The 15,000-nt window shown below is 51.4% G+C and overlaps 2 protein-coding genes across 4 annotated transcripts in view; both read right to left on the bottom strand.

The window, feature by feature from the left end:
• thbs3a (thrombospondin 3a) overlaps nt 1–8,675 on the bottom strand; it is a 19,522-nt gene extending 10,847 nt beyond the window's left edge. Inside the window, exons 1-9 of one of the 3 annotated variants that reach the window (XM_076736469.1) lie at nt 6,029–8,675; nt 4,485–4,691; nt 3,342–3,595; nt 2,439–2,541; nt 2,061–2,087; nt 1,860–1,942; nt 1,628–1,679; nt 1,390–1,538; nt 254–391 (exon numbers count right to left, since the gene is read on the bottom strand). In XM_076736469.1, coding sequence (XP_076592584.1) covers nt 254–391; nt 1,390–1,538; nt 1,628–1,679; nt 1,860–1,942; nt 2,061–2,087; nt 2,439–2,541; nt 3,342–3,595; nt 4,485–4,691; nt 6,029–6,116 — 1,101 coding nt within the window. In that variant the 5' untranslated portion in view covers nt 6,117–8,675. Of the gene's footprint in view, nt 1–253; nt 392–1,389; nt 1,539–1,627; nt 1,680–1,859; nt 1,943–2,060; nt 2,088–2,438; nt 2,542–3,341; nt 3,596–4,484; nt 5,484–6,028 lie in introns of those variants that run through there. The other 2 variants (XM_076736470.1, XM_076736471.1) reach the window with 2 other exon arrangements.
• A 131-nt stretch (nt 8,676–8,806) lies between these two features.
• Nucleotides 8,807–15,000, bottom strand: part of mtx1a (metaxin 1a) — a 15,900-nt gene continuing 9,706 nt past the window's right edge. Inside the window, exons 4-8 of the mRNA XM_076736483.1 lie at nt 12,223–12,315; nt 11,944–12,126; nt 10,067–10,143; nt 9,668–9,825; nt 8,807–9,433 (exon numbers count right to left, since the gene is read on the bottom strand). Of these exons, the coding sequence (XP_076592598.1) occupies nt 9,204–9,433; nt 9,668–9,825; nt 10,067–10,143; nt 11,944–12,126; nt 12,223–12,315 (741 nt within the window). The 3' untranslated portion in view covers nt 8,807–9,203. The remainder of the gene's footprint in view (nt 9,434–9,667; nt 9,826–10,066; nt 10,144–11,943; nt 12,127–12,222; nt 12,316–15,000) is intronic.

Here is a 15,000-nt window from a genome sequence, read left to right as displayed (position 1 = left end):
GGGACAGACAGGGTGAAGGGGGGGGGGGGGGCAGAGAGGGAGGGGGAGAGAGAGAGACAGAGAGAGAGGGAGAGAGGGAGGGAGGGAGGGAGACACAGAGAGACAGAGGGAGGATTTTTAACGTTGCTCCGGCTGTTCCAGTCGTTCAGAGCTCAGCAGGCGTCAGAGAGAAAAAATAGGACTTTAACTTTTTACCACAGCAGAACCAGAGATCAAACAGAGACAAGAGACAAAATGTGCTTGTTTGTCTCACCTGTCTGTGCGTCTTGGCGTAGTCCAGTCCGGTTCCAGCCAGCGGCGCCCCCCACAGGCCAGGAGGACAGGGCTGACAGCTGAACCCCCCCACAGTGTTCACACAGGCTTCAGGAGAGAAACAAGGCTGCAGCTCACACTGACACACAGAGAGGGAGGGGGGCGTTCACTGCTGCTCACTGTGCTGCTGCTGCTGCTGTGACGTTATCGTGTTGTTGTTTTGTGCTGTTGTGTTGTTGTTGTTGTTTTGTGTTGGTGTGTTATTGTTGTTTTGTGTTGCTGTATGTGTTGTTGTTGTTTCCTGTGGTTGTGAATTGTTGTTTTGTGTTGTTGTTTTGTGCTGTGTTGTTGTTGTTTTGAGTTGCTCTTGTTTTGTGTTGTTTCCTGTTGTTGTTGTTGTAGTTTCCTGTGGTTGTGAATTGTTGTTTTGTGTTGTTGTTTGGTGCTGTGTTGTTGTTTTGTGTTGTTGCTGTTTTGTGTTGTTGTTGTTGTTTGCTGTTGTTGTTGTTTTGAGTTGTTGTTGTTTTGTGTTGTTGTTGTTTTGTGTTGTTGTTGTTTTGTGTTGTTGTTTCATGTTGTTGTTGTTTCATGTTGTTGTTTTGTGTTGTTGTTTTATGTTGTTGTTGTTTCCTGTGGTTGTGAATTGTTGTTTTGTGTTGTTGTTGTTGTTTCCTGTTGTTGTTTTGTGCTGTGTTGTTGTTTTGTGTTGTTGTTGTTTGCTGTTGTTGTTGTTTTGAGTTGTTCTTGTTTTGTGTTGTTGTTGTTTCATGTTGTTGTTTTGTGTTGCTGTATGTGTTGTTGTTTTATGTTGTTGTTGTTTCCTGTGGTTGTGAATTGTTGTTTTGTGTTGTTGTTGTTGTTGTTTCCTGTTGTTGTTTTGTGCTGTGTTGTTGTTTTGTGTTGTTGTTGTTGTTTGCTGTTGTTGTTGTTTTGAGTTGTTCTTGTTTTGTGTTGTTGTTGTTTCATGTTGTTGTTTTGTGTTGTTGTTTCCCGTTGTTGTTGTTTTGAGTTGTTCTTGTTTTGTGTTGTTGTTTCCCGTTGTTGTTGTTTCCTGTGGTTGTGTTGTTGTTGTTTTATGTTGTTGTTGTCGTGTAGATGTCATGTTGTTGTTGTCGTGCGGTGCTGCGGTGTGGTTACCTCATCGATGTCGTGACAGTGCGTCCCGTTGCCGGTGGTTCCAGGTGGACAGGGTCCACAGGTGTATCCAGGATACTGCAGACTCTCCATGCAGGACACGCCCTTGTAGCAGGGGTTAGGAGAGCAGCGAGAGCGGGGCTCATGGAAACCTGCACAGGTAGATGGGCAGACCTGCTTCAATCAGGTCCTCAGAGGACCGGTTCGCTAACAGAGAAGAAACAGGAAGCTGCTGACTCACCACAAACCTGACACTCCAGGATGGTGTTCCTGATCAGAGCCATCTCCTTCACCTGAGGACAGAAGACCAACAACATCAGCTGCAGCCTGTCCTGTCTGCCTGACCTGTCCTCTCACTTCCCGTCTGTCTGTCTCACCTGTCCTCTCACGTCCTGTCTGTCTGTCTCACCTGTCCTCTCACGTCCTGTCTGTCTGTCTCACCTGTCCTCTCATGTCCGGTCTGTCTGTCTCACCTGTTCTCTGATGTCTTGTCGCAGCTCTCCCAGGATTTGGTTGAAGATGATGAGCTGACCAATCAGAGCCTTGGTGTGATCACCTGAACAGAAACCATCAAACAGGATGTCAGTATCGGCTGATATTGATCAGCTGGGTTATTGATGAGTAGAAATGGAGGGGACAGGACAGACGGTCTGTGAGCTTCAGCGGAGACTCACCCAGGATGGAGTTGACGTCCCCGCTCACTGGAAACGAGAAAAACATCGTTTCATTGGCTAAACTGGTTTAATGCGATCGGCTGAATTCAGATACAAGCAGTATGAGACGGACATGGACAGAGAATGGTCTGCATCGGTCCAGTTATTGAGGACATTTGATTGGACAAACGGAGGCGAGCTGAGGACGACCCTCTGATGTAAACTTCCTGTGACATGAACTGAACATCAGACGTCAGACATTCATCCTGTGTTCATCACAGCCCCCATACATGAAGACCAGATTAGTCCTGAGTCCAGACACTCGTCATGTGATCCCCACCGGGTCAGGTCAGACCACTTCAGACCCTCTCCCATCAGCAGCGCTTCAGGTGCTGTTACCTGAGTTGTAGGCTGACGAGTCCCCTTGGAATGGACAGTCGGTCAGAGCTCCAGCTTTAGCAACGCTGCCCCCTAGAGCCAGCCTGAGGGACTCCACCGCACCCTGTCACAGAGAGAAAGGGGGGATTAACAAGACCCTCATACAGGTGCAGTCTGTCTCGGTACGCTCACACCTGTAAAGGTGTTGACATCTGAAGAAACACCTGAGAGATAGGAAAAGACAAAGAGTTTATCAGCTGAACCTGAGGTCAGCTGACACCCTCCAGACTCGACACGAACTCTGAGTCCTGACGAGGACTGATGCAGTCCTGATGAGGACTCTGACGTGAACCTGAGTCCTGATGAGGACTGAGACATGAACCTGAGTCCTGATGAGGACTGAGACGTGAACCTGAGTCCTGATGAGGACTGAGAAGTGAACCTGAGTCCTGATGAGGACTGAGACGTGAACCTGAGTCCTGATGAGGACTGAGAAGTGAACCTGAGTCCTGATGAGGACTGAGACGTGAACCTGAGTCCCGATGAGGACTGAGACGTGAACCTGAGTCCTGATGAGGACTCTGACATAAACCTGAGTCCTGATGAGGACTCCGATGTGAACTCTGAGGACTCAGGGTTCACGTTGGTGTCCAGAGCCTGTTGGTCCACCAGCCTTCATTAATCTGAGAGCGTCGAGAGAAGAATATCTGAACGGACACGAAAAACTGTTCTGAGTGCAGATTAAAGCTGAAAACACACTTTAACGTCATCACACCTGTCACACCTGCAGACATCAGGGTGTGTGCATGTGTGTGCGTGTGTGTGCGTCTCTCTCTTTCTTTGTCTGACTTCACTGTGGAAATACTTTTTTCTGCAGCTACGTGACGTCCTTACACGTTCACGCGTCATGTGACACTCTCTCACCTGCAGACGGGCGTAGGCCTTCTGTCCGTGTCTGATCTCCACCATCTCCGCCTCTCTCGGCAGAGGGACCAATGGCGGCAGGCCCTGGCTGGAGTCGGCCAGTCGGCAGTTGACGTAAAGCTCCATGTTCATGTTGTCGCGGTGAAGACCGCCGACTCTCAAGATGATGGAGTGAGTGCGGCCGTCAGCCAGGTTGGCATTCTGCAGGTTAACGGTGTGGATCTTCCCGTCAGCTCTGACATAACGAACCAGGACTGGAGGAGGAGACAAGGAGGAGACGAGGAGGAGGAGCGGTTACACCATGTTTTAAAGGCTTGTAAGAGAAGCAAGAGATTAATCAATGGATTCAATCAAGAAAATAACTGGCAGATTAATCAATGATGTCAAAAAGAAAGGAAGGGAGGAGGGAGGGAGGAATGGAAGGAGGGAAAGATGAAGGGAGGTAAGAAAGGAAGGAGGGAGGGAGGAATGGAAGGAGGGAAAGATGAAGGGAGGTAAGAAAGGAAGGAGGGAGGGAGGAATGGAAGGAGGGAAAGATGAAAGGAGGTAAGAAAGGAAGGAGGGAAGGAGGAATGGAAGGAGGGAAAGATGAAGGGAGGTAAGAAAGGAAGGAGGGAGGGAGGAATGGAAGGAGGGAAAGATGAAGGGAGGTAAGAAAGGAAGGAGGGAGGGAGGAATGGAAGGAGGGAAAGATGAAGGGAGGTAAGAAAGGAAGGAGGGAGGGAGGAATGGAAGGAGGGAAAAATGAAGGGAGGTAAGAAAGGAAGGAGGGAGGGAGGAATGGAAGGAGGGAAAGATGAAAGGAGGTAAGAAAGGAAGGAGGGAGGGAGGAATGGAAGGAGGGAAAGATGAAGGGAGGTAAGAAAGGAAGGAGGGAGGGAGGAATGGAAGGAGGGAAAGATGAAGGGAGGTAAGAAAGGAAGGAGGGAGGGAGGAATGGAAGGAGGGAAAGATGAAGGGAGGTAAGAAAGGAAGGAGGGAGGGAGGAATGGAAGGAGGGAAAGATGAAGGGAGGTAAGAAAGGAAGGAGGGAGGGAGGAATGGAAGGAGGGAAAGATGAAGGGAGGTAAGAAAGGAAGGAGGGAGGGAGGGTGTGACATGTTTGGAACAAAGGGTCGGCGGGTCGGGAGGTTCATTTCAAACCTTTGTTGATCTTCCCCATGACGGCGACCTCCAAGTACTTCCTGTTGTCCTGTTTGCTGTAGAGACCCAGCAGGACTCCGCCCAGCTTGGCCGGCAGCCTCAGCGTGGACACCACGTAGACATCACTGAGCGCGCTCAGACCGCCAGACAGCTTCTCCACCGCCGCGACAGTCTGCTTCGAGTCCTGAAGACTCAATACGTCGACCACTGAGGAAGAGGAGCGGGATGAGTGACAGACAGACACACACACACCCACACACACACACACACAGTGCAGGAGCTGGGGTTTGACCCCCCGTCCTTCTGATTGGTGGACGCCCACAGGCTTTGTGATGGAGACTTTTCAGTGTCTGTCCTCAGATGTTTGCGTTGTGACCATGTTTGGTGTCCTAACTGTTGCCATGGTTACAGGTGGCATTGGTGGACACCAATTATGTCAAAAACAGGCTGTGATGTCATAAAAGGACATGGTTTTCGTGGTCGACCTGCTGCCTGGCGGCGGTCTGAGGGTCGGCTCGCCGCACCCGATCGTTCTCCATCGATGCTCCGTGGGTCAGGAGCTCGTGGTGTTTGACAGCATCGGCACAGACCACCGTGACTGCTGATAGGCTGGCAAACATGACGTGCAGCCAATCGGATAGCGCTGTGGGCGGGACACTGAGCGAGACTCCAGCAGTGACTACAGGCAGAGAGACGGCGGTACGGACATGTACGTGGAGTTATGACGTCATCAAAAAAGTTTAACTCATTATTTTAACCTGATGAGTCGCTAATAACTATTCACTCGTTAACAATAATAATTAAATGAATTAATTAGTTTGACCTGATGAATCGTTAATAATTATTCACTCCTTAACGATAATAATTACATTAAGAGAAAACCTCAGTGGAAGCTTTGAGTAATCAAACACCATCAGAACGCAGAGGAAGAAGAGCCGACAGCTGATCGTCACTTCCTGTCCTCCCCCCGCCGCTGACCTCACAGCGAGCACGACGACTCTGTCCAATCAGGACACACAGGTCAATAAATATTCATTCATCACCACAGCACCTAAACACGGCACAGCAGCATGTCAGCCAATCAGAGAGCAGCCTGAGGCAGAACGTATCCGAGTACATTTACTGCACTACAGTCCGGATTTAAGGTAGTATTTCTATGTTGTGAACTGTGTACTTGTACTCTCACAGGTCGTACAGGTTGTACTTTTACTCCATTACATTTGTCTTTAGTTACTCTTCAGGCTGCTTTCTGTCCAGTGAAAAGCTCGTATCTCCAGATGTGTTGATGGTGAATGTTAATGATGAAGTGAAGGATGAAGAGTTCCTAAAATCAGTGTTTGTGTCGAGTTTGACTGAAAGCAGGTGAACTTAGTGATGAAGACCTGGTCCGGCTCTTCATCAGGTCTGACTCTAGACGTGAATTTGTCTGTTTTTTTTTTTACCCAGAAGCCTCTGTGCTTCACCTCTACTCCTCTCTGGCTCAACTAAACTGGTTTAGCTCTAGTTTTAGCTCGTGGAGCAGAAGCAGCTTAGCTTGGTGTTACCTTGAACGTCCGGTCCGTCCGGTACTCCCGAGGTGAGGCGGGAACAGACGACTGCCAGCAGAACCGGGACCACCACAGTCCAACCCATGTCTACCGAGGAGCCGGACCAGGAAGGCGGCTGACCCAACCGACGGAACCGGAGAGCAACGGGTACGAAAAACTCCCAAAAAAGAAGAAGAGGACAAAACCAGGAGTCCGAGAACCGGGTCCAAACTGCTGAACCAGGAGTCCGAGTACCGGGTCCAAACTGCTGCAGCTGCTGTCAGCGGCGGAACCGCAGGAGAACCGGCTGGAACGGGACACACGGGAAACTTCGAACAGGGACTCCGGACGAACTGTGACAGCGGGACCCGAAGCTCAGAGACGGTCCGGAGGAAGAAGGAGGGACAGCGGGAGGACGAGCTGGATCTACACCGAACAAACTGCCGCGCAGAGCGGGAAGGAGACGACCGACGGACGGACGGAACGGAGGACGGACTGACGGTCAGCTTCACGAGCGCAGCTGGAAACTGCAGCTGGCGCGCGCTCCGCTCTCCTTCACGCGGCTCGTGCGCGCTGAGCGCGGGAGATGATTAGCATAAAGCGCGCGAGACGGCACCGAGTTCACGTGATGGCAAAAGAAAAGGTCCCGTTTTAAAAGTACGAAGAGGTGAAACCTCGTAATGTTCTGATAATCATTCGTTATTGATCGATATTTCACGTATTTAAATTAAACAGGTCGACACAAAGCAGCGCCCTCAGTGCCTTGCTCAATGGCAGTGACCGGTCCACACTCCACACTGAGGTCTGTGCAGGACTCAAAACGGCCTCAGGGTCCAGAGCCTGTGAAGTGAAGACGATGGACGCAGGTCATTCTGAAAATACCTGCTCAGCTGTCAGCAGCAGTGAACAGGTCGTTCCTCTTCCGTTACAGCAGCAGCAGGTCAGAGGTCAGAGGTCAAAGGTCAGGGGCTGGCTCTGGGTCGCTCTGCTGTCCATCCAGCTTTTGTTGTGGACCTCCACTCAGGCCTCCCACAGAGGGTCCAGGATCAGTTTGCAGGACCACAGTGTGATCTGTGACATGAGAGGAACACTGAGTTTCAGATCTTAAAACAGGGACATTCGCTTCATCCTCGTGTCTTCCATGGACACAGTTTTGCCTGAGAGTCTCAGCTCAGGGTGAAGAAGCCCTCAGGTCGTCCTCCAGGTCTGATGTCACTTTCACTGCTGTGCTCAGGAGAGTGGGGGGGGGGTCTTTTCTGAGTCGTTCATGCAAAACTCCAGTCAAAAAACGAGTCGTTTAGTGACTCCGTGACTGAACTACGGGGCTGTTGCTGCTGTCATCAAGTGACGTCATGAAAACACACACGGGGGGATTTTCAAGGTTTCTTCAGTCAGTTTAGACCTTGACTTTAAAATGACAGTCCTCTGGAGTCTGCAGGATTACACACGTTTATGAAGGTGATATACACAGTGAGACGACCTCTCTTCTAAAATCCTACAATGAGCAGGTTTTGGCAGGCGCAGGGTTAAAGCGGCTGCCTGCAGTTTTGTGCTCTGGGTGTCGTCTCTGCTCCTTTACTGAAAATGGAAACTGGAGAGTTTTGTGGAAGCGATCCAGACTGACTGACTGAAGTCAGACACGAGACCCTGCACTGACTTTCAGGTTTCTGCTGCGCCTCCTCTCTGCAGGCCTCCTCGCTCTGTTTGTTTCTGACTCTGGAGCGTTGCCATGGATACGTGCATTTAACAGCAGGTGGGGGGAGGGAGGGAGGTCCACCCCCAGCCTCCGGCAGCAGCAGTCCGACCTCTCCCTCCTCCTCCTCTGTTGGAAGAAAGCATGAAAGACGCGTGTGGAGAGTGAAAGCGTCAAACTGAACCTCCTGACGTGTCTCTCTGTGGACCGTCAGGACGTGTCTCTCTCTGTGGACCGTCAGGACGTGTCTCTCTCTGTGGACCGTCAGGACGTGTCTCTCTGTGGACCGTCAGGACGTGTCTCTCTCTGGACAGTCCGGACGTGTCTCTCTGTGGACCATCAGGACGTGTCTCTCTCTGCGTACCATCAAGACGTGTCTCTCTCTGCAGACCGTCCAGACATGTCTCTCTCTGTGGACCGTCAGGACGTGTCTCTGCGCGGACCGTCCGGACGTGGACGTGTCTCTGTGCGGACCGTCCGGACGTGTCTCAGCTCTGATTCACGGCGTCCAGAGACAAAGACCTCAGCCCACAAACTGCTTCCAGATCAGCTCATTAAAGCCAGAACAGGCGGCGCTGCAGCAGCAGCAGACACATGAGCAGCAGGGTAAACTGGATTCCTGCGCGATGGCGTCATGTGCAGCTGGAGGCCACGTCCCCGGGGTCCAGACCCGGTCAGGACGGGGGGGGGGGGGGGGTGTTTGGGTGAGCTGAAGTAAAGAAAATGAGTTTCCCTCAGACTTCACATGCAGATGTTTTTCCAGGTCATGTCAGGCTCTTAATGTGGGGGCTGGACCATGCTGGACCCTGCTGGACCCCAACCAGCCCCCCTCTGCTGAACAACGACCAGCATCAGGTTTGTGTCGGGGTGGGGGGGCGGCAGAGGGACTGCAGTCTGATCCTGGAGCAGGACCAGTCTCCCCTCTGTCACCTCCTTTAGTCAAAGCTGGTTTAGAGACCATCACCTGACGCTGGAGGCCACGTTACCAAACTGAGGCGTTCAGGTGATCTGACCTGATGAAGCTCGTCGTCGTGAACCGCTGGTTGTGCCTCGCTGGTTGTGCGAGGCTTCGGGCGGCGGCAGCTGAAGACACGACACAAATGACTCATCTATAGATTTATTGATTTATCTGTGGTTAGAGATCATTGTGTTCCAAACATCAACGTGAAGCACGCGAGGAGCTTTAAACAAAACCAAGAAAAACAAAATAAAAGGAAATTAAAACGATTTTTGGAGGAAAAAGCTGATCTGTGTTTCCTCTGGACAGAACACGTTAAAAATTAACAAAAGTCAAACAAAGAGTTATCTTTGAATTCATTTCTGCCCAGAAACCAGCAGCAGCATCGACCTGGAGTCCTGCTGAGTCGACGCTCTTTGCTCTGAACCTTTCGTCTCGTGTTTCCTTCGACAGTAAAAACTCTTCTGATAACATCTGGACCTCATCCTGGACAGCTTCCGGCCCTTCAGTCCCATCACGCTGCAGGTTTGACCTGCGGCTCCTCAGCCGTCTCCCTCGTCCTCCTCGTGGGAGCCGATGGTCCGCGGGTCTGGCGGCGCCTCCAGCGCCTCCCGCTGGACGTGCTGAATGGACACCATGCCGGTCAAGAGGGCGTAGCTCAGCATGGCGCCCAGAGCCACCAGAGCCGACAGGAACTGCTTCCTCCGCTTGTTGGGGACGTGATCAAAGTCTCCGCCTTCGTGCTGAGAGGACGCCTTTTGACTGGAGCTGTCTGAAAAACAACATGGAGGACGTCAGCTGTGGTAAAAAACACATGAGATCATTTCACCCAGAACAAAGACCAATGAGCACGCAGCCTCGTCCTACTCAGGAATCAGTCAGCAGAGATTTACGTGACGTCTTTCAAGCCTCACAGAGATAAACTGGACTTTGTGAACTGCGGCCTGTTCAGGTGTTACTCCTGCGGCCTCCGAGCCGGCGGTCCGGCCGGTCTTCGTGGCCTCACCTCTGCCGTCTTTGGGGAAGTACAGCTGCAGGATGTTGGTGCAGAAGTTGGACAGGTTGTCCAGAGATTTCAGATGATGCTGCAGTTTCCCGTTGGGCAGTTTGGACTTGAGGATGGGCGCTAAATGTCCAAACACGTAGGCGTCCAGAGACGAAGGCCTGCAGAGTCACAACAGATTCAGTCAGTAGAACTGGACCAGAGGCGTCCTCACATCAGTCTTACACTGTCTTACACACATGTCCATTATCTACTTACAAAGTCCAGTCAAACATCAACAATCAGACCTGCGAGATGAGGAACGACGACAATAACTGTGCCGTAGATTTCTTTATGTCTCCTTCTGAAATCATGACACAAACTTACAGATTTTAGGTTTCAGCTCACTTTGTTTGAACTTACGAGTCGCCGAAGAAGAACTTGTGTGAGCCGAGGCGCTGAGACAGCAGGTTCATACACTCTGCAGCATCCGAGTACAGCTGAGACACAGAGAGACACAGAGAGACACAGTGAGACGCAGTGAGACAGAGAGAGACACAGAGAAACGCAGTGAGACAGAGAGAGACACAGTGAGACAGAGAGAGACGCAGTGAGACAGAGAGAGACACAGAGAAACGCAGTGAGACAGAGAGAGACACAGTGAGACAGAGAGAGACGCAGTGAGACAGAGAGAGACACAGAGAAACGCAGTGAGACAGAGAGAGACACAGTGAGACAGAGAGACACAGAGAAACACAGTGAGACAGAGAGAGACACAGTGAGACAGAGAGACAGAGAGAGACGCAGTGAGACACAGAGAGACACACAGAGAGACGCAGTGAGACACAGAGACACACAGAGAGACGCAGTGAGACAGAGAGAGAGACACAGAGAAACGCAGTGAGACAGAGAGAGACGCAGTGAGACACAGAGAGACGCAGTGAGAGACACAGAGAGAGACAGAGAGAGACAAAGACACAGAGAAATGCAGTGAGACAGAGAGAGACACAGTGAGACAGAGAGAGACACAGAGAAACGCAGTGAGACACAGAGAGAGAGACGCAGTGAGACAGAGAGACAGAGAGAGACACAGAGCAGTGAGACAGAGAGAGACACAGAGAGACAGAGAGAGACGCAGTGAGACAGAGAGAGACAAAGAGAAATGCAGTGAGACAGAGAGAGACAGAGAGAGACGCAGTGAGACACAGAGAGACGCAGTGAGACAGAGAGAGACACAGAGAGACGCAGTGAGACAGAGAGAGACAGAGAGAGACGCAGTGAGACACAGAGAGATGCAGTGAGACACAGAGAGAGACAAAGACACAGAGAGAGACAGAGAGAGACACAGAGGAATGCAGTGAGACAGAGAGAGAGACACAGAGAAACGCAGTGAGACAGAGAGAGACACAGAGAGACGCAGTGAGACACAGAGAGACACAGAGAGACGCAGTGAGACACAGAGAGATGCAGTGAGACAGAGACACAGAGAGAGAAAGAGAGCCAGAGAGACGCAGTTAGACAGACAGAGACGCGGTGAGACAGAGAGAGACACAGAGAGACACAGTGAGACAGAGAGACAGTTGACCATGTAGTATAATAATAATAATAATAATAACAATAATAATAATAATAATAAGGACAGTTACAGTGAATCAAGAGGACAGCTGCTGTCCTCTGGACTGAAACGACCTGCTGCTGTTGTGATGTTTTTCTGATTCTCACTGAGCAAAGTGTCTGAAACCACTTCAGGACAGACGGAAACATTCAGGACAGACGGAAACATTTAGGACAGACACAAACGTCAACGTTCTTCGTTCCAGCAGAGCCGACCTTCTGAGCGGAACAGACCGTTCTTTAACGATCTTCCCCAGAACGCCGTCTGACCTCTGACCTCTTTCCGACGTGGACGGGTCGTTTCAGAGCGGCAGTTTTCCGACAGGATCCCTGTGAGGAGAGTTTTCCCTCAGCGCTAAGCGCTCCAGCTGCTTCCAGCAGCGACACATGGAAACCATATCTCAGAGCGAGCTGGAAAATGCTGAGCTGCTGCGTCCTGACGTCACTGCAGCCGACGGACGCACAAATTAAAGTCAGCTTTGTTTGCGTCACCAGAGGCTCTCGTCCAAACACGCTGGAGTCTGTTGGACGCCGTGCTTTCGCTGCGTTCTGCGCACAGCTCGTCTCACAGCGGACACATTACAGTCTCGGCTGTTTCATCTGTGGACATCTTTTCCTCGTGGATGTTTTTCAATCTCGCTTTGGACAAAGAGGATTTTAAAGAGCAGATCCAGAGGCGTCCTCACCTCCTTCTCCAGCTCCTCTCCGGCCTCCAGGCTCTCGCTCCCTCGCAGCAGTCGCAGTTTCTCCAGCTGGTTGCGTTGCATCCGCCCGGGCAGGAAGAAGTTCAGAGGGAACGGCATGTGCTCGGCGTACCAGCGGCGAGTCACGTCCACGTAGTTCTTCGGCTCAATCCAGAAGGCGTAGACCTACGACAGATAGAATCACACTCGGCATTTAACGCGTCCGTGATCGACGGCTCGACACGAGTTCAGAGAGAAGAGAGGAGAAGAAGAGTTTCTCACCAGAGCAGGTTTGAGTTTCTCCTCCATCAGAGAGATGAAGGCCAGGCTGTCGGCTCCCTCCTTGGCCGACAGATCGTAGTCGGCGTTGAACTTCTGAAAAACACGCAGGAGACGCTGTGAGAGCGAACAGCAGCGGGAAACAGAAACCCTGCGAGGCCTCGGCCAGCTTCACAGGAACCACTTCACACGACGTGTTTGGACATTCTGCTGCATAACAGACAGCATGGGACGGCACGGAGGACAAGAAGCAGAAATAATAAAAGAACAAAGGTCTATTTGACAGAGTTTAAGGTGGAGAGACGGAGTGTGTGATGAAGCCCTGACTGAAGGACGTGGAAACCTTCACGGCATAAAGTACACACAGTCTGTCCAACCGGCAGAGACAGTAATCAGAACATGTGGTCTATGAGGACGTCAGAGACGAGACAGAAGCACACACGTCTGTCCAGCTGCACGCGAGCCGTTCCAGCACAGCAGAGATGAAGCTGCTTCATTCTTCTGTGTGGAGTCACATGACCAGGAAATGCATGTCATGCTTTAGGCTACGTTTGAGCATTCAGTGTCACCTGAGGGAGGCGCTACAGGACAGACTTCATCCTCTGGACAGCAGGACCGGGCTCAGGAAATCTGGATATTTCTTTATCAGTTCATCCTGATGGTGGCGCTAGTGACCATGAACACGTTGAGATATCTTCACGATATCTTGAAAGTGAATCTGAGGTGAATCTGGCTCTCTGGATTTTTTTATAGTTTAGATGAAATGAGGAGAGAAAGGTCCAAACAGATCAGATCATCTGCTGGACGTGACCTTCAGTTAGGAAGTGATTTTACACCTGAACTGAAGTCAGCAGATAAAACAACCAGCTGCTGCTTCAGACGTCGTTCTGCTCTAAAAACAAGTGAAAGCAGGCGAAAGTCTGGAGGAAAACAACTTCCTGTTGGCGGTTGGTCCACGACCTCGACACCAAAGTGCTCCAGAAGACTGTTGCTCTTTTTTCTGGGATGTGTAACTTTGACTGTCCTGAGCATTAATGAGCAGCCAACGCTCAGCGCCACGGTGCTGAGCGTTGGCGTTTACGTTATGCCTGTTTGCTCGGTTAAAAGTCCGCTGAAGACGAGGATCGTCTCTAAATCAGACGGTACGTCACTCACGTTCAGCTGTTTGTAAACCGTTAACGCTGATTTAACAAGTGTTGTTGTTTGTGGCTGTGACTTTAAATCATCACCACAGATTAAAACAGAAGCTAACGTCACAGCACTTCCACCGTTAGCCCACTCCTCTCCTCCTGACCGCAGACCGTTAGCAAAAAACATTTTTTTGGTCAATTTCTTGCATTTTTCACCCTTATGCACATCTTTTGCTGCTCAATAAAAACTCCTTGTGATGTCTCGGTTTGATCGATGTGAGAGAGTGTAAACATGTTAAAGTGCTTCCTGTGCCGACGGTCACTTCCTGCCCTCCATCTGCGGCTCGCGCACGACAACAGAGTGAGTCTAATGGAGATCTGGCTGTTGGACTCATTCTGGTCCCTCGTGTGAAGTCAGAGGAAGAGAAGGACAAGTGTGACTGAAGAGAACAACTGTGAGACCAATCCGCGCCGCCGAGCGTGAAGCCAGCACGTTCCTGCTCTGAGCTTCTTCAGCAGCTCTCCTAACCTACCGCAGCGCGAGGCACCCAGCATGCTGGGTAATGTCTTCCAGCTGCCCGTTAGCTGTTGAACGCAGGCGGAGGGCAGCGTTTGGCTCACAGCTTCTGCTGAAGGGAATGAGGTCACAGGCGCTAAATGTGAAGGACATCTGAAGACCCCCAGCAGGTCCTCAGAGGTCCCAGCAGAGAGACAGCCGCCGTCTGAAGGGGACGTCCACCTTTACTTCACACAGGAAGAAGCACGCTGCGTGTAATGTTAAAACACCGACCTGAGAGCGGAGTTATCACACTGTGTCACTTCGTCACTTCCTCCAGCTTTTAGCTGTTTATGCTAACGTGAGGCGCCGTGACGCGGAGAGCGCTCACATAATCCAGATGTTGTCTGCTGCGTTTCTACAAACACACCGCTCAAAGTGATGACAGGCAGGTGGCACGAGAGACACGGCTGCCACTCAGCTCCCCAGCACTGAGGAGGACCCGTGTCTCCTGTCCCCGCGTCCGTCAGCCAACGGCCACACGTCTGCACAGGTGTTTCCGTTCACCTGTCTGCAAACGCCTGTCGCGACGACAACATAGTCGAACATAAACAAAGCTTGATGTGATCGTGCGTCCGCCTTGTTTAGAGTCACCTGGACGCTGGAGCACGCTGGGTAACTGAAAGGCCTCTCACATCCATCAGTTCTACAGAGAACGTTCTCCCTGTAAAGCTCCGTCCTGCTGAGCTTTACAAGATTATCAGCTCCAGAGGAATGTGTCTGTGGCTGCAGCTTCCTGCTGCTAGACCAGGTTTTTCCAGTCAGCGCAGGCCCAGAGCCACACACGCACGCACACACAGAGCCACACATGCACGCACACACAGACACACACGCACACACAGAGACACACACGCACGCACACACAGAGACACACACGCACGCACACACAGAGCCACACACGCACGCACACACAGAGCCACACATGCACGCACGCACAGACACACACGCACGCACACACAGAGCCACGCACGCACGCACAAAGACACACACGCACGCACGCACAGAGACACACACGCACAGAGACACAGAGAGAGAGAGAGAGAGAGAGAGAGAGAGAGAGAGAGAGCCACGCACGCAGAGACACGCACGCACGCA

The sequence above is a fragment of the Chaetodon auriga genome, chromosome 8 (genome assembly GCF_051107435.1).
Source record: "Chaetodon auriga isolate fChaAug3 chromosome 8, fChaAug3.hap1, whole genome shotgun sequence".
Lineage (NCBI taxonomy): Eukaryota > Metazoa > Chordata > Actinopteri > Chaetodontiformes > Chaetodontidae > Chaetodon > Chaetodon auriga.
Note: the sequence above shows the minus strand (reverse complement) of the source record. Positions and strands in the feature narration are given on the sequence as shown.